General features: G+C 33.2%; 2 protein-coding genes across 3 annotated transcripts; both read left to right on the top strand.

Moving 5' to 3' along the window:
- Positions 1 to 1,547: 1,547 nt before the first annotated feature.
- LOC108993936 (protein PLASTID TRANSCRIPTIONALLY ACTIVE 14) lies at positions 1,548 to 9,730 on the top strand. 2 transcript variants are annotated; one of them, XM_035688133.1, is made up of 13 exons: positions 1,548 to 1,699; positions 1,782 to 1,931; positions 2,370 to 2,507; positions 2,706 to 2,831; positions 3,014 to 3,142; positions 3,412 to 3,501; positions 3,613 to 3,763; positions 4,918 to 5,027; positions 7,048 to 7,119; positions 8,725 to 8,830; positions 8,939 to 9,136; positions 9,337 to 9,379; positions 9,515 to 9,730. In XM_035688133.1, exons 1-13 carry the CDS (start codon positions 1,643 to 1,645, stop codon positions 9,591 to 9,593), a joined length of 1,449 nt encoding a protein of 482 aa, XP_035544026.1. In that variant the 5' UTR covers positions 1,548 to 1,642; the 3' UTR covers positions 9,594 to 9,730. The 2 variants fall into 2 exon arrangements, with proteins under 2 accessions (XP_035544026.1, XP_035544025.1); XM_035688132.1 differs by having other exon boundaries at positions 8,936 to 9,136.
- A 4,500-nt stretch (positions 9,731 to 14,230) lies between these two features.
- LOC109015370 (28S ribosomal protein S33, mitochondrial) lies at positions 14,231 to 19,686 on the top strand. The gene is made up of 4 exons (XM_035688131.1): positions 14,231 to 14,376; positions 14,541 to 14,721; positions 16,630 to 16,858; positions 19,428 to 19,686. The coding sequence occupies exons 3-4, from the start codon at positions 16,641 to 16,643 to the stop codon at positions 19,519 to 19,521; spliced, it is 312 nt and encodes a 103-aa protein (XP_035544024.1). The 5' UTR covers positions 14,231 to 14,376; positions 14,541 to 14,721; positions 16,630 to 16,640; the 3' UTR covers positions 19,522 to 19,686.
- The last annotated feature ends 1,419 nt before the right edge of the window (positions 19,687 to 21,105 follow it).

Genomic DNA, 21,105 nt, shown 5'->3' with positions numbered 1-21,105 from the left:
CAAAACGACGCCGCTCGGTGGTCTCACTAGACATTAAAATGGCTGGGCCATTTACACGCACTGATCCGGGCCACTGATGAAGAAACTGGGCCTTACATGCCTCCTGAGCAAGCAACTGGAATAGCTTGTCGATGACAAGGGTCACTGCTATCTCTATCATTATTTCCTGTCTTCTTCCTTACAAAAACAAAAAAACAAAGAAAAACTTATTTCCCGTCTTCTTCACCTTGTCTTCTTCACCTTGAATGAGAAACTGGAAAAACATGGATGATATTGTTCTCATAGGCAACGAATTAGGCCCTAGACATATTGTAAACTAGAAAGCAGAATGGAGTAGCTCCCTTGGTCATGCTCCTAATTTACTTTTTATTGACTCGGCTATTTTTTCCCCCTATACTTTGAAACTTGTTAGAAAAGCCTCTATAGTTGTTCAAACAGGCATTAGTTGTTTTGCAGGAATTGATACTGCAGTTGAAGAAGTCTATGTTACTCTTGACTAATCAGCAGAGGCAAATGAAATTCAGTTGAACCAGTACACACGCGGCCAATGTGTGGAACTGTTTCGAGATTTGCAAGAGTAGTTGTTGACGAGATGTTAGTGCCTTTAAATAGCTATCTCAGGTAAGAAAGTGCATGGTCATAGACATATAAACTCTCTTTTTTTTTTTTTCTGGTCTATCATGATGTTCTTTAGTTAGACGCTGAAGACTTGATGACCAAAGCACTTTCCCATTTTGCAGTTGACTACTAAAAGAGAAATCAAGGCATGGGTTTCGGTTTATTCGAATCTTGCTAATATTTTTGAACTTCCACTTCAATGATTTATGCATTGAAGTTCCATAAAGTTGAAGCATATTATCAAACTAATTAATGGAGATTTTATTTACTTGGTTGCGTTTCATTTCTTATTTTTTATTTATTTTTTGTTAGTTTAAATGATTCATTGCTGAATTAACGTTATAAAGCTGATGATTCCTATCAGGAATTTGATCGTTAGCTTTGTGCTAATCGCCTTTTTTTATGAAACCATGACACCAAAAATGAAATATTATGAAAAAGTAGCTGTGCGGCCCACCCCGAGACACTGCTACACCTATCGAAGAAGCCCACCGAGACTTCCTACCGAATCCAAACGAGCAAAATTTTTTTTTCAAACATTATTTTAAACTCTTTAAATATTTAAAAAAAAATAAAATTCGCAAATCATTAAAAAATATTTCATAACCATTAAATTAAAAAAAAAATTGATAGATTTTGTTGATGATAAGAAAAAAAATTATTAATTGAATTTTTAATGGGTCTTATTAGTTAAATTAATCTTACCAGGTAGTAGTCAAATTTAATATAAGATGTAAGAGAAATATTTTATTTATAAATAAATTTAATAAAAATAATTAATATAATTTGACGTGATATATTAAATTATAAAATTATTTTTATTATAAATAAATTTGATATACTATATCAAATAATATAGTTTATAAATTTATTTTTATAAAATAAAAATAAAAAAAATTAATATAGTCGGACAAGGGAAGCGGATAAGGTTTATTTGAAATTGGAACCGGAATGCTCGTCTTCGCCGGGACATCGCTAAACACAGTAAACAAAACCATGTACTGAACTTTCTCGCCTCTCACTAATGGCCTCCTCTCTTCCTCTTTATAATCCCGCCAATTGCTTCATCTCCAATTCGAAGGTCCTCTCTCTCTCTCTCTCTTTTTGTACACACACTCGCGCATACTCTTTTTCTGCCTAATTTTGATTTCTTTGTGAAGCAGTTGAGGAATTTCCACCATGGGTGGTCACGAAGACCCAGTTTCTCTTTTGCTACTGACACCGAAAATCTGGTTAAAGCCATTAAAGGAACCACCGAGACTGCACAATATCCGATATTCCAAACTCCCCAAGTTGAAGAATCGCCCTCTGAGGTAAAATTACGTCTCTTTTCTTCATTTAGTTGCTGTTTACTTTATGAGAGAACGTAAGGGTAAGAACGTTGGACTGGACTTTTGAAAGCCGATAGTACATTCTTTCAAAGCTCATATGTGCAAGACGACGAACTTTCGCCTTCGTTGGAAATAGAGAACATATGCTAATTTCATGGTTAGATAGTTATTTTTATATTTTAAAAAAAATTATGAAAGTGCTCAAATGCGTACTCCAAGTATCCCAAGAGGAAAAAAGGATCCACTATTTTGCTAGGAATAACCCAAGACAAACCAACCCGACAGAAAATGTCAATCCACAGAGCAGTATATCTGTCCTAACACATTCCCTTTTGATGTGGGGACTTCTCTTGGTATGTTATTTTTCATTTCTCAATAATTGATTAGTTGACTTATAAATACATTTTTTTCTCCACACAGTTGGAGCCAGCAGACCCTGACTTCTACAAGATAGGGTATGTAAGGAGCATGAGAGCTTATGGAATTGAATTTAAAGAAGGGCCAGATGGATTTGGAGTGTATGCATCCAAAGATGTTGAGCCACTTCGCCGACCCAGGGTGAGTTGTGTAGACCGTTTATTGCTTGTATTATAGCTTCCTGATCATTAGAGTGTCTGTTAAGTGAAATTTGATTTAGTTATTGGTTTCTTTCTTGCATAATTTTACAAGACTAATAAAGTTTTTTGTTGTCATGGTTAATCTTGGAGCCTCATTTCGAGTATTCTACTGTAAATGAAGTTTTACTATATTGTGCAGGTAATTATGGAAATTCCACTGGAATTAATGTTAACCATAAGCCAAAAGCTCCCATGGATGTTCTTTCCAGACATAATACCAGTGGGTCATCCTATATTTGATATTATAAACTCAACCAATCCAGAGGTAATTGTATTTTTTGAATGTAGGCCCAGCTTTTGATATATTCATTTGTTCAATTCGGTCAATGGGTGAACAAGCTTGCTTACTCATTAGAATAAATGTTCACTTGGTATCCTTTTGTTTTTCTCTTGTAATTTGTTGGATTGAGTACTTATAGTCTTATATTAGCTTACTCTTTGTGGCAGACAGATTTGGACCTACGATTAGCATGCCTTCTTTTATATGCATTTGATCTGGAGAATAACTTTTGGAGGTTGTATGGTGACTTTTTACCTAGTGCAGAGGAGTGCACGAGCTTGCTTTTAGCTACAGAGGTGCGTGACTTAGAAATCCTTATCACAGAAATTTCACATCACTAATGACATAGAGGTCCTTATCACAGAAATTTCACATGAACATGAATTAGAGGTGTCTCTTATACACTTGAGCCTAAGTACGTTTTTTGACCAGTAGTCAGTATCTTAGTGCAGTTCTAAAATTCAGGTTTATGATTCTTTGCAGTTTTTCTAATAATTCCTTTCTTACAGCCTTATAACAATTTATAGCCATGCTGCTCTTCCCTTTTGCTCTATATATGTTATAGGAGGAGCTTTTGGAGCTTCAGGATTCTAAGCTTGCTTCAACTATGAGAGAACAGCGACACCGAGCATTGGAGTTTTGGGAAAAGAACTGGGTGCGAATAAACCTGTCTGCCTTGTACCATGCATTCTATTTGTCCTTTGCTATTATGTACCCCAGTATCTTCTTGAAATATCATTAAAGATATTTGTATCCGTGTGATCAGCACTCAGGTGTACCCCTTAAAATCAAGCGCCTTGCCAATGATCCTGAGAGATTCATCTGGGCGGTGGGTACAGCACAATCACGATGCATTAACATGCAATTGAGGATTGGTGCACTAGTTCAAGATTCAAATATGCTAATTCCTTATGCTGGTAAGCTTCTATCCATGTAAACATTCTTCTAATCATTTTGTCTAGTATATTGCCAAAGATGATTGTATGCTGTAAAGTTAAAACCTAACAATCAACTGTGTTCTATTTCACGATAAGATATTTTTTCGTTGTAACAGAATTTTATCAATATGATAATTGATAAAGGAGTCATGTAATCTTGTGCATGGAATTCAATTTTTAGTTTTTGTAAATTATAAAATTTAGACATGGTACTTTGATCATCAGACTGTTATGCATGAATCCCGTTAAATCTAGCAGTGGGGATAGATAATGTGAAACAGATATTTAGGTTCATATCTGGTTTGATCTTATTTTCTAGTTCGGATATCTCTGTTCTGCATTTGCCTTGATCTTTGACTTTATGGGTGAGGATCTTTCCCGAGGAAGTCGTAAATACAAAGAGGATTGCCTTTAAGGGTGCCTTTGTCTTCCAAATACTCTTCCATGGGAATAAATTTGTATTATGCGTGTTTATGACTTGGTAAAATGAGTGGACGGTCAACTTCCCTTTCTGGAAGTGACGCCAGAAAATCGTCTTCGACTTCCCCCCTCATAAGAGTAGAGTATAAGTCATAAAACTCTGAAAATGCGTCAACTCCCCAATCTTGTGCATTTCTAAAGAGTGTGATATTCCATTTCCTGAAAACAAGTATAAGTTCCCTTATTAAAAAAAGCACTTATAAAAAATAAGTGTATGTTCCCTGAAATAGAAAGTTTTCTAGACTTGCCATTAGGGTGAATTAATATTTCTGTACAGTATAAGATGTATTTGATGGGGGATTACCTTGAATGCAATTCAGAAGTCTAAGGGCTAAATTATTCAGATGAAAATACCAAATTGACAGTTACACGGAAGGACCAATATGGGTTTAAGCCTAAAAATAGTGTTTTACTTTCAACACCACATATGAAGATGACTAAAGGACAAAATATTGTCACTTCTAAGGCCAGAATACCAGGACTTCTTTTTGGATCAGTTGTTTCCTTCCTTTAATGGACTCTTAACTGTAGTCACACTATCTACAACTAAGCAAATTGCCAACTCAGTTTTTCTCAAACGTCTAGATTTATTATGTAGATTGGCTGGTTTGTCATTGGATATATGTTTGACCAACTTGCTCTTACTTTTGCAGACATGCTAAACCATTCCTTCCAGCCAAATTGTTTTTTCCATTGGCGTTTTAAGGATCGTATGCTTGAGGTGATGATAAATGCTGGGCAACGGATTAAGAAAGGAGATGAGGTAATATCTGTTATGTTTATCAAATATTGTTTTGATCAATTCTCTGCACTGTTGAAATGTTTCAAGTGGAATGAATACATGGGCTTAACAGCATAGATCCATGATGGTAAAGATTGTACAATTAGACTTATAAAAAAAGTTTGTAAAATTAAACTATAGGTTAAAAGAATGAACACTGTTCATTATTATATAAAGTGGCATAACTTATCCTTCTCTGTCTAGAAACCAAACATAGAATTCCAACCATTGTTGAGCTCAGTGTTTATAGAGTGTTTATAGAACTCAAAACTGAACTTCACTTACTGGGAGGCAAGCAGTAACCAATAGAGTGTTTGGAATTCTCTGTTATCTTTGTCATTAATCATTATATGTATATTCTTGATCTGAATTTGTTAATTTTTATTTAATATTTGCTTGATCTGCTCATAGTCCTAATGACTGTGGACAAAGTGGCGGTGAACAAAGTTATACACAGTATTGTGGAGGATGTACCAGAGAAACACCTTGATGTGCTATCGAATAGGGCCAGGACAGATACTGAGCACTCCTATACTCACTTTTTTTTCCAATTAATTGTGCCTCTGAGCTTGCACATGAATTAAACAGTGCAAATAAATTTTGTAACGACCCATTGTAGGAAGAACCCTAGAACACTGGAGATTACAAGATTACTGCCTGGAGGTATACTATTGCACTGAAGAGTGAATGACTTTACGAGATATATATTTAGGATCATTGTTAGCAGTTGCTTTCGCTTGAGAATAATATGGGCCTTTATGTGAGGATGTGACTTTAGTGCCGAGGCAATATAAAGTAAAAGTTGTTACAAGAGGTATATCATGTTGGCGGGGTGACCTGCTCAATTGATTGATCAATTTTGAATATTATTACATTCCTGCCTTAATTGCTAGTTAGTTGGATTTCTTCGTATACTTCTTGTGTACTGGGATAACACCCTTTTTAGTCTCAATAAAATTTATCTTGCTCATCACAAAATTTGTAACCTAATACTGAACACATGCACTGAGTGGAGTTTTGAGTTTTGTTTCTTCAATTAAAATAAACTGTTTCAAATGTAAAACCATGGTGGCTACATAATTTTATTTGTGATTTTGCTCTTGTTATAAAATTATTAATTTACATCTCAGCTTGTTTTCCTCACATTTTTTGGATAAATTATCTAATTGGAGAGCATGTAAAGGAGTTATTTATCATAAAATCAGAATGGGGATGTATAATTCCGCCATAATAGTGCTTGTCCTGATAAAATCTTAGCACTGCTATTCATGAAATCTAGTTGATTATGTCATTTTGATAATATCTAGCTGCAGAAAGTCATATCAACTTTTTTTTTTTATTAGTAAGAAGTAATTTTATTAGAAACGAATTTATAGGTGAAGCCTATGTACACTGGAAGTAATACATTATAAAAAACAGAGAGCGACAACAGAAAACAGAAAACCAATAAAGCAGAAAACCAAAGTAATAAAGATTGCAGAAAAAAGTTCCGACAAGTCGGAGAATTAGTCGGAGTTGGAGTCGGAGTTCGGATTTAGGGGAATCCGACTCTGACTATGTCGGTGCTCACCCCTACCGTGAACTGATAAGAAGACCACCAACTCCTAACCTTATCAACAAAACCATCAACTCCTAACCACATGTTTTCAAACTTAAAATACCTCCAACCCCCATGAATAGAACCACTGTCCAGCAAAATAGGGAAATGATCCGAACACACGCAAGGCAATCTCTTTTGACACAGCTCCGGATAATGTACCTCCCAAGGCAATCTCTTATATAAACTTTTCAAAGCTATTTGGTATGCATAAAGCTAATGTTGAGATTATGGTATGACATTCTATACTAGAATTGGTTTTGCTTCGGGTAGTTATTTTGAATATTTTACTCGTTATTATTTGTGCTCTACATGTAGAACAACTTATCACTTATGATAGATAGAAAAGAAACCCAGAATTCTTAATGCTGCACCATCTGCTCCTAATTTCATAAATTCACACAGATGACTGTCAATTACCTGAGTGGACAGAAGAATGACATGTTCATGCAAAGATATGGATTTTCATCATCAGTGGTATTTTCTTTTATCTCTACTCTTCTCTTTCCTGTTTTGGATGCGTGTCAATTACCAGGAACTAATCTAGTTGAGATTGTAATACAAATAAAAAAAAAAGTAATATTCAATTTGTTCAAGTCGAAAGAAAAAGGAAATAATTGCTCTTTTCAGAAATGGTGAGTTTTTCATGCTACTTTTTAAAACTATCCATAGCTTTTTGTGAATCCTAATTATATGTGAACTTCTGTTGATTAGTGTTTCAAGCCTTAAAATAGGAGGGAGGAAAAAGAAAAAGATGGTCAATAGTTTTGCAAGGGTGCCTGAGTGAAATATCTTGACCACCTTGGAATACAGCACCAACCAAATATTGGCTGGTCCTGGAAAGTGTAGGAACAACTAAACGAGAAATTAGAAATTCTATGCTATTGTGTAACATGCAGGAGCCCTTTGAGTTAAATGTCACATTTTCAGCACTTTGATCTCCGTGCACAATGAAATCATTAGCAGTAATCATTTTGCAATCTAACTTGTTTGGAAACTAAAACTATGGTTTCTTTTTCATATGAGAGTGTGTTTATGTGCAATTGTATGGTCTGCAACACTAAATAATGGAATAAAACAGTTGAGTGACTGCTGTTTGTATCCGTTATGCTATGTGCTTGTACCTTGAATCAGTTTCCAATCCATGTTACCCTCTTGGTTTCAAACTGGGTTTTAGTGGTGTACATCATAGTCTAACTTGAACTGTGGCAAAGTGATGCCGTTGCTGTGGTTCATCATATCTGCCATGATGGTCAAGTCTCGGTTCTATCCCCCCCCCCCCCCTTCTCTCGGGCAAAGACAAAAGTAAGTATATGTGTCAAACGGTTCCCCTCCTCCACTCACACTCTCTTTTCTTTTCTTTTTGTCCTTTTCTTTTTTCAATTAAGATTAGTACAAAGGACATCTTTATGTGACATTATACTGGATGACAAATTAAATTTCCCTTTACTCTTTTTATTTCCTGAGACTAAGAAGGCATGCGATACCTGTACCTGGGGTTGGTGGCTTTTTTCCTCTTTTTTTTTTTTTCCTCAAATGGTATGAAAATCTTTGAGTTAGAGCTCTAACTTCTAAATCTTAATGTAGTAGATTTATGACATCGCACGCTATTTCTGAATGTTACTTGTAGGAGCTACATTTTCTGGGGCAGTTTATTTTTTCTTCTATCATTTTATAGTCTTAACCTTTTGGCAATATTTCATCATATTGTCCCTGGTATGTTTTAAAATGAGCAAATCTGTTCGAATAGGAAAAGCTTGTTATTGGATATCCTTCATTTGAGTGTCTTACACAAGTTTCAAGACATGAGCCTAGCCATTAGATAAAGAACTTGGCAACGATCCAACAGGTGAATTATATCAATCTAAAGTGCTTCATATGAGTTTTTCGATGGCATGTGATTGATGTTCTTACCCAAAATCCTCTCAATTAGTGGAATGCTTGTGGGTAGAAGTATGCTAGTAGCATCCTCTTCTTGCACCTCTGTTTAGAATGCTTTGAAAGTTTTATTTGTTTTTAAAATTTGATATTTTATTTGGGGTCATTTTCTTGTAATTAAGTTCTAATGGCTCGAGTGTACAGAATCCTTGGGATGAGATCCAGTTCTCAGGCAATGCACATATTCATTTGGATTCCTTCTTGTCAGTCTTCAATATATCTGGCCTACCTGAAGAGTATTATCATAACAGTATGAATTATCTGATATTTTCATTTCATGACTTGCTTGATATTTAATTCTTTTTGCACTTCAAATCTGGAATTATTATCCAAATTATTCAAATAAAATTTGTAGCAGGTCGTCTTTCTAATGGTGGAGATACTTTTGTTGATGGTGCGGTCATAGCAGCAGCAAGAACAATTCCCACTTGGTCAGATGGGGATGTGCCCCCAATCCCAAGCATGGAAAGGAAAGCTGTGAAAGAGTTACAGGAAGAATGCCAACAAATGCTGGCAGAATTTCCTACTACCTCTGAGCAAGACCAGAAATTGCTAGGTATGGTTGCAATGCTAATCTTCACATTCTAATGACTGCATTGATAGTAGGATTCTACCAACTTTTGGCCTATGAGTTAAGTTATGGTTAAAATCTCCAATATTCTGAACATTGGGATAGCTAGCAGTCTATTAATATTCCTGAAATATAATATTTACACATTTAAAGCTTCTAATTTTCCGCCATGCTGCTACCGACAGATTCTATGCCAGAACCTACGAGAACCCTTGAAGCCGCAATCAAGTATGTGGTCTTCACATACTATTTTTGTTTTCTGAGAACTTTCCCATTTATTTTGTGTAATTTGGCTTTTACGTGTTCTGAAAGTGAGACCCCACCTCCCCTCTTAGTGATTGCTGTCTTCCTGGGTATGTGCAGGTATAGATTGCACCGGAAGTTGTTCATAGAAAAGACCATTCAAGCATTAGAGATCTATCAAGAGCGGATATTGTTCTAATCCTAAAGTTTTCAGCTTAAAAGACAGGAAAATTTTGTGTAGCTAGTTTTCCATATGCACATTAGTTGAATGGTTAATGTCAACACACCATCTGAAATTTTTGGAAATCTCAGTTTTGCGAAAAATTTGTTTGTTTATACCTTTCGTGAATCCTCCTTGATCAAGCAAGCACAATGGTTAAAGAGCTTTCAAGCGAACATACATTCCTCAAATGGGGACTGCATTACAAGTTTAGTTAATTTTATTTTTAAATTTTTTTGAAATTACAATAATATCCTTATCAAAATTATATATTTTTTTCATTTAATGAAGGGTTTGTACATGCAGTCCCCAAATGTGGACTGCAAATAGAATTTCTCAAAAATCAATGGGAGTGTGTGTTTGTATCTACATATATATATATATAAATATATATTATACTATAGTTGTACTTACAATTTTAGGTACAAGATTCATTTTGTTAGTTTTCTTTTAAAATTTAATTTTTAAATTTTAAATTTCATGGTTTTCAACATATCAATACCTAACATATGGATAAATAATTTTTTTATAAATTTTTCTCAAATACAGTTAGCATTTTTCTTCTTACAACTCTCGTATATTATTATTTATGTAATTTAATCTTAATTCTATACATAAAAGACCCTTTACCTCTAATTTTGAAAGTTAAAAATATTTTGTCTTCTTTTATTTATAATATTTTATTTTCTTTTGAGCCACATCTTCAATCCATATGTGATATGTTAAATGATTATGAATTTAGAATAAATTTAAAGGTCGTGGAATTTGAAAGGACATGAACATTTATTTTCTTTCATTTATGACATTTTTAACTTCTTTTCTCCGTATATAAATTCTGAAGTAATAGTTTTGCCCCTTTTAAACCATGCCATCGATTATTTGTTAAAATAATTATATAATTTTAAAGGTAAAATAACTTCTTTTTATCAATTAATCAATTAACTACAATGGGTTCGAACATATTATAATTAGGAAAATGATTAGCCTACAATTATTTTAAAACTGTTTTTTAACTTTATATAAAATAAAGGGTAATTTTATAATCTTAAAATTTATTTACAACCATATTATGTTCAAACGTTAGACTGTTGACATTCAAACATTGGCATGATGACGTTGAAACATTAAGATATCAACGTTCGAATGCATTTAAAAATTAGGCTGCGTTTGAATGTTAAACTGAGTTGAGTTGAGATAAAAATTAAAAATTAAATAAAATATTATTTTTTAATATTATTATTATTTTGATATTTAAAAAAGTTAAATTGTTTATTATATTTTGTATTGGAATTTAAAAAAATTATAATGATTAAATAAGATGAATTGATATGAATTGAGATGAGTTTAGAATCCCTAAACTATTGATTTTCAAACATTATCATGCCAACGTTCGAACATACAAACGTGCAAACATTAAGGACATATTTGGGTAACACTAAACATAATTTCCAAAATTCTAAAGATTTCTCGTAACTTTATTTTTAAATTTAATTCAAATATAAAATACTTTTCTATTTCAAATTTTAATATTTTTATTAAATTATTATATAATCATTACTTAAACACAAAAATTAATATAACTTTTACAAACTTTAAAACAAAAATAATATTAAACATTATATTCATACAACTTTTTGACTTTATCAATTCACTTTCATATTTTTATTAATTTTTTCTCCCTCATTTCTTAAAACTAAATAAAACATCTTCATTCAAACTATTTTACATTTATAAAATTCTGCAATACGCTATGCATCCAAACATGTCCTAAGACTTTGACATTAGAACATTACCAAGTTCACTTTCGAACGTTATGTTGCATTTATGTTTGAATTTCAATTTTACTTTTGAATTGAAAGTCACTTAAAAATGTTACAATTTACGTTCATAAAAAATCTTCACAACTTCCTAACACTTCACACTGCACATTATTTTTAATTTTTATTATTTTTTTCTTTTATCAAATATTTATTATATGAATAATGAATGAAAATTTTGAAATAATTTAAAATCAATAAACTCAAAAAAATATTAAAAAAATATTAAAAATTTAAAAAAATATAGAGTGTGGAGTGTGGTGAAGATTAGGGGTGTCAAATCGTGTTAATGAGTCGTGTTCGTGTCGTGTCAAAACATGTATATTATACTATATAGGTAAACCCTAACCCGACCCATTAAACTTATCGTGTCAAAATCTCAAACCCTAACCCGACCCATTAAGCTTATCGTGTCAAAATCTCAAACCCTAACACGACCCAATAACATAACAGATCGTGTCGTGTCAACTCGTTTTGACCTATTTTATGTAAATGGATTGAAACAAACCCAAAATTAACCTCTTTAATCTAGTTAAGTTTAGCATAATTTTATATAAATGTTAAAATCACAATATCTATAAAAAATATAAATCTAACTACAAGTCCAAAATTACAATCTAAACAATAAAAATATCGAAATTAAAATTTCAACAATTTTATTTTTTAGGTATAAGGGTATAACTGTAATTTTAATTTTCTTAACGGGTCATAACAGGTTGACTCGTTATCAATCCGTTAAGCTATCGTGTCTTAACGTGTCAACCCGTTTTGACCCGAACCCGTTAAGGATAAACCCTAATCCACTTTTATCGTGTCGTGTTCGTATTGGGTTAATAGGTCGTGTCACATATTGACACCTCTAGTGAAGATTGAGTAGCAAAGCTCTTACGTTCAAATGTTTGAATGCAAAATGTGAGTGCCATACGTTTGAATGTAAACCATGATGTTGGAACGTAATTTTAGTGACAAACCAACCGTTACAAAATGTTTGAACTTTCAACCAAATATTGGGTTATAAATCGTCACAAAAAATATCTTTTATAATTTGTGATGGGGTTATATAACGGTTTAGTGACAGTTTTTTCTCGTCAGAAAAATATTTTTGACAATTTAAACCAAAATGATTATTGGAAAAGAAATTTAAAATATTGATTTTCCTAGAAAATTTTATTATAATTATTAAATAATTTTGATTTCTTAATTACAAAATTATTCTCTATATAATTTAATCTAATTCAGTACATAAAAAGACCCTTCAGCTCCGATTTGAAAAGTCCTTTCAATTTCTACTACTCCCAAAAATGATGAAGATTTTAAAATAAATTTAATAAGTCATGAGACTTTAAAAGTTAGAAATATTTCATCTTCTTTTATTTATAATATTTTATCTTTTTCAGTTGAGCCACTTCATCTTTTCCTACGTTAAATGATTATAAATTTATATTAAATTTGAAGGTCGTGGAATTTTAAAGGATGTGAGCATTTTATTGTCTTTACATTTTAATTTTGAACTCCTTTTCTCCATATATAAATTCTGAAGTATTAGTATTGTCCATTTTAAACCACCTCATTGATTATTTGTTAAATAATTATATAATTTTAAAGGACATGATATTTTAAAGATAAAATATTTTTTTTTTTGTCTATAACACCTCGGAGATCTTGATGACTGCTTGATCCGAGAACACTGCATCATCTACCATCAACATATCAATAGCATTATTTCTCCTATGATAATTAGCCTCCCTACGAAAGAATTTCGTTCACTTATCTCCCTCCTTAAGCTATGATGCCATTTATTTTTGTCGTCAAGATATCTCCTCTAGCAAAGTTACTCTCTCAAGTTCTATAGATATCTGGGTCTTGCAAGTTCTCTCAAATTCAAAGAGAGATCTTGCCTCATCCTCTATTTCCAACCCCTGGAGCTCCTCCAAAAGAGATAGCCTCTGTTAAGTCACATTGCTAAAAATTTGTTCATCCATTACTTCAGATCATGTTTCAGTGTTTTTAACTTTCTTACCATTACGAAGCTTTGAGAGCTTTGGAAATTGTAAGAGATTCACCATTGTCTAATATGTCTACAAAACCGTTAGATTTAAGCCACATTACTTATTAGTTTTCAGTAAAGCAAATACATTTTTCGAATAAAAGAGGGACCTCAACTCCACACTAGGTGGCAAAAGTTTGGAAAAAAAAATAATACGTATTAATTTTTTATAATTTAATAAGATGATATTTGTGTTGGCCTTCTCTCAAAAAAATTATCTTGACCCCTCTCCTATAAAATTATTTTTATCTTATAGATTAATTACTTATAAGTTTAATTTAAAAAATTTAATCGATTTAAAAAATTTCAATATCTACAGTGACCAGTGAACGAGCATTTTTAGTTGTGAAGATTGTTAAAATAGGACTTCACAATAAAATTGAAGATGAATTTCTAGCAAATAATTTAGTTGTCTGTATTGAAAAAGAAATAGCTAAGAATTTTGATTTAGATTTAATACTTGATGATTTTGTTTCTTTAAAAGAATGTAAGTTACTATTTTAGACATTCTATATTTTTTTTGTTTGATATATTTGTATGAGTGTCTTTATGTTATTTCAATGATATATTGTTTTTGACATATTATATAATTTTTTAATAAATAGGTTATATTAAATGTAATTTATTTTTATTTTAAATTTTATTATCAAATTATTACATACCATAAAAAAATTATATAAAAATAGAATAAAAAATATTTTATTATAATTTTAACTTTATTCGACTCCTAAAGCAAATTACTGATTCGGCCACTGTCCACACTTTGCACTGCGGCAGCAAAAGACGTCCAGCCCCTATTTCTGGTAGAGTGCCTCGACCAACCTTCTCTGCAGCAGTGGTGCTCTCTGCATATCCTCTATTTCCTAAGTTGAGCCAGCCCTGCAAAGAACATAGCTCGGTACTGGCTTTTTCCATTGACGCTATAAGCTAAACCATTTTTCCTGACCTTGTTACTAAACTAATAAATCCATAAAACATGTAATAAAATGGTAAATAAAATTCATGTGTTTTATATACGTAGCAATCCCTTTTTATTTTTTATTTTTGGTTTTATTTTGGCAGGTTGAATTTTCTTCCCCCATTCGAATTTCCCCTCGCGAAAAACCTCCTCCCGTGTCGCGTCACCTTCCTCTGCCTAGCGCCACCGGCGACGCTGTCGGTACCGGTGGAATCAGCCGCATCGCGTACTCCTCCCTCGCCAAGCCAGCAGCGCCGAGGATTTTGGGGTTACGAATCTGTGGAGGTTTTTTCCTGGATTCCTAGGGTTTATGAACTTTTCATTGAGTTTATGATAACTAATTTGTTAAAATTCTTATAATTTTGCATATTAGGGTTTACAATTCCACAACTTGTTAGTAGATTTTTTCTCAAAATTGAAAATGGTTCAAATTGGTAGTTACAAAATCTCAGTTCCTTTGGTTAAATTGTGTTTATTTTGGCGTGGCTGTTAGTTTAGGGTTGTAAAATGGAATTTACCCTTAATGTATATGTGTGTGTGTGGATGTTAATAAGTTTGATGGTCAGCATCCTTTATTATTTGAGAAATTCAGAAAGGAGTTTCTCATCAGCTTTATTAGTGACATTGTAAATAGCTTGGAGGTCTAGAGACATTTGCTTAAGAGAAACTTGTTAAATCAGCAAAATTGTTCAATCCCTGCAGTCTGTAAATTGAAAATGGCTCAATTATTAGCTGTAGCAAATTCTCATATCAATTCTTGATGGATGGTCTAGAAATATAGAACAATTATTAGTTTTAGCTCCATATTTTAGCTTGAAGTTAGCCTGAAGTTTGCAGCCAATGCAGCATTTTTGCACGGACTCTGGGTTATGGCTGCAGTTACCTTGAAGTTATCATTTTTGCAATTTGCATTTTAGTTTGAGTTTTTAAAAATTTGCATATTAGTGGTTAAAATTGATGTTTTCTGCCAGTGCATATTAGTTTGGGTAAATTTCTTTATGATAAATAAGAAGATATTTTATTGATATAGTTTGGGTAAATTGAAATGTAACCATAAAACCCCGTTTCATGGATATCTGATTTTTTTTATTGCTTTTGTGTTTGGTGCCATATTGGTCCATGACATAATGGTTTTACATTGTACTAATGATTATTTTATTTTTCTATAAGCCTGCTCAAACTCATTAGCCATTAGTCTTATACTAGTTCTGTTTCCACCTTGTTCTTTCTTTCTTTCTTTTTTTTTTTTTTTTTTATAAGTAAATGATTATATTGCCACCTTGTTCTTATGGGAGGCTAGAGCCTGATTCCCAGCATAGATATTATAAAGAAGTAATTAAAATTGAGAGCCTAATCCACACTGAAAGACACCATTTTGGCGTGATTATGGGAAATATAGAATTGGCAAGAACTGTTTAATGGGAAGATTGTTGGATAGATCTCTATCTTTGAGGGACAGGAGAGGGACTTGAAATCTGAATTCTAATCGAAATCAAAGTAGAGGAGAGTGAAAAATCTCCGTCAATTTTTATACACTAGCTTTGGTGCTTTGTGTATAAATTATTATTTAAACTAAGTGAAAACAAAGGAAAAATAAAGCATCCATCTTTGTATTGCTTGAGTGTGTTCATCAGGCTGCAGTAGTGGCATCCTTGTGTGTAAAATAAAAAAATATTAAAAAAATTATTTTAATAGTTTAGCCAAACTTTAGATAATCCAATGTGGGATGCATGGCAAATAGATTATGTAAAATAGCCAAGATGCCATCTTTAGCTAAAATTTTGCTAGAATTTTCCACAAGCCAATGCGAGTGATCTTAGTCAACTATTGTTCAGTTTACTCACACTTCCTATAAAATGTCTAAATTGGGTATTGGGTCAAGGTAAAGTCTCAATATTTGGATGCATAGGTGATGCTCTTGTATATATCCCGTGACCCGTGTATTTGGGCACTTGCCCATTCCTATTATCAATACAATTTTGTTTACAGACACATCACTTCTGGGTCACCAGGGATCTTTGTGTGATGCTTGGTCCTCTTTTAACAGCGTGAAAAATACACAAGTAATATTAACTTGAAATTGGGTTTGTATCAATTATGCATAGATTTCTGTATCGCAAATCATTATTCCATATATTTGTACCATCAACTCCTCAAAATCTGACAAAAAAAGGTTTATTTTTTGACTTAAAGGCGAACTGAAGATGGCTACTAATGGCCTAAAGAGCATTCTGGCTAAGGCTGTGACGAGTGGAGTGAACGAAGCGAGAGCAAAGATATTCGGCCACATGCTTAACCCAACAGGCCAGAGATCACCCCACAAGCTGCTACGCAAGAAGCTCATCGGTGACAAGGTTGCTGAATGGTACCCACATGATGTCATGAAGGATGATCCTCTTATCATGGCTCGTCAAGAAAAAGAGTAATCTCTCTCTATCTCTCTCTTGCTTTCTCGTGCCAAACAAATATTTGCTTAGGTTTCTCAACTACTTTCTTCGTCCTAGAACTTGTAATGAAGCCAAGTTGTACGAGATCGTGGGCTTCCTCATTGTATTGATGAGAAAGAGTGTGTTACAGAATGATCTTAGAGCAGTTTCGTGTCTTTATAAGTGTGGATAGAGCAGTCAAATGCAAATGTCCTTTATGGTTGCCTGTTTATACAGACAAACGGCATCTTATTGGTGGATAGTAGTTAAGCAACTCAGGCGACATTGGGAGTAATGCTAAGTATGGTTCCCTGATGTTCTTTTAACAAATAGGTCTATGGTAGGCTATAACCATGTTTCATGTTTTGAATGAATTTGTGAAGAAAAAAGTACCTTGTGATTTTATGCAATTATACTAAGCAAGAAACCTATATAGTCTTCAACTTATTCCTCACACTTTCAACTTTCTGGAATGTAATTAGGTATCTCTTTTGTATACTTCCTGTGTACATGGGCTGTGTCTAGTTTTGTTCAATCAATAAAGTTTCTTATATATAAAAAAAAACTTATTCCTCACACTTACGTTGAACTGTGTAACAGTATACTTCTGATTAGGCCTTCTCTGCCATGTTTAATGTTTTACAGTATCTGCAATGAACTACTATTGTTTTACAGCAACTTGTCTGAGATATCGAAATGCCTAAAGGCATACTTATTTTTTCTATTTATAAGGAGTTGTAATGGAATGTTTTAGCATATGTTTGCTTGATATTAGAAGTTTATTTGGAGGAATCTTTTTGACTGTCAATTTCAACTCTACAGCTTTGAGTATTATTATCATTATTTTTTTACTGGTGGTTTTACACATATCCAATGGGTTCTTAGCAACACTTTTACCGTCCACCTTGTCATTATTTGAGCTTGAGCTCAGTGTGAGGGTAAAGCCAAGATTTTAAAATCTAGGGAGACCAGATCTATTTCTGTAACTTTACAATAAAGCCTTAAAGAAAACATATTGCTTTGAACCGAATTATGAATAGACTCACCATATTTTTACACAAAAGCATAGTTTGTGTTGCAATGTTCATATCCAAAAATTGTAAATTCATTAACTTAGCGCATATTGTCAACTTTAAAGTTGCAGTTAAGAAGAGAAAAGAAGGGAGAATAGGGTTAGATGTAATTTCATGTATTTTTATCTTGCACATCTAGATTATATGAGGGGCAGAATTAGACCAGCCTAATTGGGAGCGTTGCTCCTTTTGAATTTTCATGATTGGAATTATCAGTAGCAGCATTAGATCTGGTAATAGGTTGTCGATAAGCTATGGAAAGGTCTCTGGTTTTGGAGTTGAATGGTGAAGATTAGGGCTGCAAACGGGCCGGTCCGGTCCGGCGATGGACCGAAAATTTTCGGTCCATTATTTTTCCGGACCGGACCGGACCGAACGCCCAAAGGGACCGGACCGGACCGATAGCCCGGTCCGGTCCGGTCCGGTCCAGTCGGTCCGCCCTCTTTTTTTTTTTTTTTAAATAATTAATAAAAAAAATTATTTAAAATACTAAATTAAATTAAGTGACTTATTAATGTAGATTATGTAACAAACTCAATAAAAAAATATTTTATATGGTCAATGATAATAAATTAGATGAAAATTATATTATTAATTTATATAATTACTATATAATTAACTAATTGATATTATATATTTATTAATTCATAGAATATTAACAAGTGTTAATAGTATATTTAAAATTTTATATTGTTAATAGTGATAGGTTAAATGAAGATATATATAAAATATTGTTAATTTATAGAATATTAACAAGTATTAATAATATATTTAAAAATTTATATTGTTAATTGTACAATTATTATATATAAAATATATATAAAAAATATTTTTTTTTTTAAATTTTTCATTTGGTCCGGTCCGGTCCGAAAAAACTGTGGACCGTGGACCGGACCGAATGATTTCGGTCCTCTAAAATATGGACCGGACCGGACCGGTCTAAGTCTCGGTCCGGACCGAAACGGTCGGTCCATTCGGTCCGACCGGACCGTTAATCACCCCTAGTGAAGAGGGTTCAGGTTTACAGTTTATGACTAAAAGTTGGCTGGTTGATGGATTTGACCAATATTAATATGCGGTTTGATTGTTGATTCCTCCTGCTATGCCTAAAGGAATTACTGGACTGTCATGCTTAATTTATCAGTAATTTTCTATTCACTAGATACATCATTGTAATCTGAAGCATACGGTTGAAGAATTGTACTAAGAACAGCCTACAGCTTTGACTATTAACTAATTTTCACTCTCTGGATAAGCACCTTAAACTAGACCAACTAAAAGGGTTGTGTTATTTCTTGAAGCTTCCATTAGGGCTGCAACCTTTTACTTTGAATAATTTCTTGAAATATCCATCTACCTTGAACATTTTTAGAAAATCTTTGAAGACAGTTCGTTTCTTTTGCTGTAAATAGTAGGGAAATTACTTGTGTTTCTAATGTGATACTATTTACAAAACAGTCTAACGTTAAGCGTATGTTGTGCTTTGTCCCAGGCGTTTATCCAAGCTAGAAATGTTGAAGCGTCGTGGGAAGGGACCACCCAAGAAGGGACAAGGAAAGCAAGCTGCCAAACGTAAAAAGAATTGAAATCCTCTCTTATTGTTGGAACCAAACAATCTCTAGAATAGCAAGGCCGTTAGTACTTTTTTTTTTAGCACTTTGGCGTTTCGAATTTTATTGTCCACATTCATTTATATTTCTTGTAGTCTCTGTATGATTTCAACCCTTAAATAGACTTAAGTTCTTGACCCATATCTTGATTATATAATAACTAGCAAAATTCAGGGCATATAATGCCCACACTCACACGATAATGGCTAGAAACATAGAGGGTAGATCTATCTTGTTATGGCTACAGCATTCACATTCGGCTCAACAAATGTTTAGCCAAACTTTTATTAATGATTCATCTTTCTATCTTTTAGCTATTCTTTTGTATTTTTCAAAATTTTATTGAAATTTTTCTTCCATTTAATATTCAAGATTTGGTCGTGTGTAATAAATAAAGATGAAAAAAAAAGTGCTTTGCATTCCAAGTGTGTGATGCCCGAACAAATTGGACAAACCCAACAGGCAATTTTCAACAAATCTTCTCATCGATCGATTTCTCTTTTGCTTCTCACTTCTTTCATTCTTAGTTGAAAGGCTACTTTCATCGTAACGAAAATGAAATGATATTTGTAATCTTAAAATGTGCAAGTTTTGTACATCATCTTTGAAAAAAAGTAAGTTAATATGAGATTTACATTAAAAATTTATTTTTTAATAACAGAATGAGAAGACTGTATCTAAAATTACTCAACAAGATTGGAAGCTAAACCTAGATCTTTGATTTTTCCTCACCTTGTTACTAAACTAATAAATCCATAAAACATGCAATAAAATTGTAAATAAAATTCATGTCTTTTATATAAATAACCTTGACATGACACACACTCAAATGTAAACATTTATTCTGATATGATATAATCAGTGATAAATAAGGATAGTCACTTGTGAAAAGATTATAAATAGTGATGATGAAGGGTGTAAGGGGATTTCTCCACTTCACAAAGCCCATTGAGCCTCGACCCAATTCCCGGCTCAAGGGCCACCAGGACCGCGAAGGGGGCAAAACATCTACCCAGAAAATGAGTTGAATAATCGATAAGATAGATCAACCTGACAGCCCACGACCGCAGTCAGAACCTAGAGACTTGTATAGAGCACAATGGGAAATACGGAAGGCTCTTGATCCATCGATATCAGACCATTTACGGCTCACAAGGGATAAATGCAAGACCAGGAAATCACGCCGCATTAATTGTGCTACTATTGAGTTACATGTCACATTTATGGTGCCGATACAAAATCACAGCGCATTAAAAGACTCTGACAGCAGAAACAATAGAAGAGGCACATACTCTGTGGAGACAAAGACAATCTTCACCTCCCCCAACCCACGGTATAAATATCAAGCTCCAGGTATGAGAAAGCTCTCTGATCCCTAAACTCTTTCGCTTATTCACAAACTTTCAAGAATATTTACTAACTTTAGTATCGAAGACTCCCCGGCCCCAAGACCGCCCTCTCCTAATTACATTCTCTCCTATTTTTTGCAGGCCCGTTTCGAAAAATCTGAATTGTTAGAGCCTGACCCAAATATGTGTGAAACACGACGTCAACAAAGGA

This window comes from Juglans regia, chromosome 3 (genome assembly GCF_001411555.2).
Source record: "Juglans regia cultivar Chandler chromosome 3, Walnut 2.0, whole genome shotgun sequence".
Lineage (NCBI taxonomy): Eukaryota > Viridiplantae > Streptophyta > Magnoliopsida > Fagales > Juglandaceae > Juglans > Juglans regia.
Note: the sequence above shows the minus strand (reverse complement) of the source record. Positions and strands in the feature narration are given on the sequence as shown.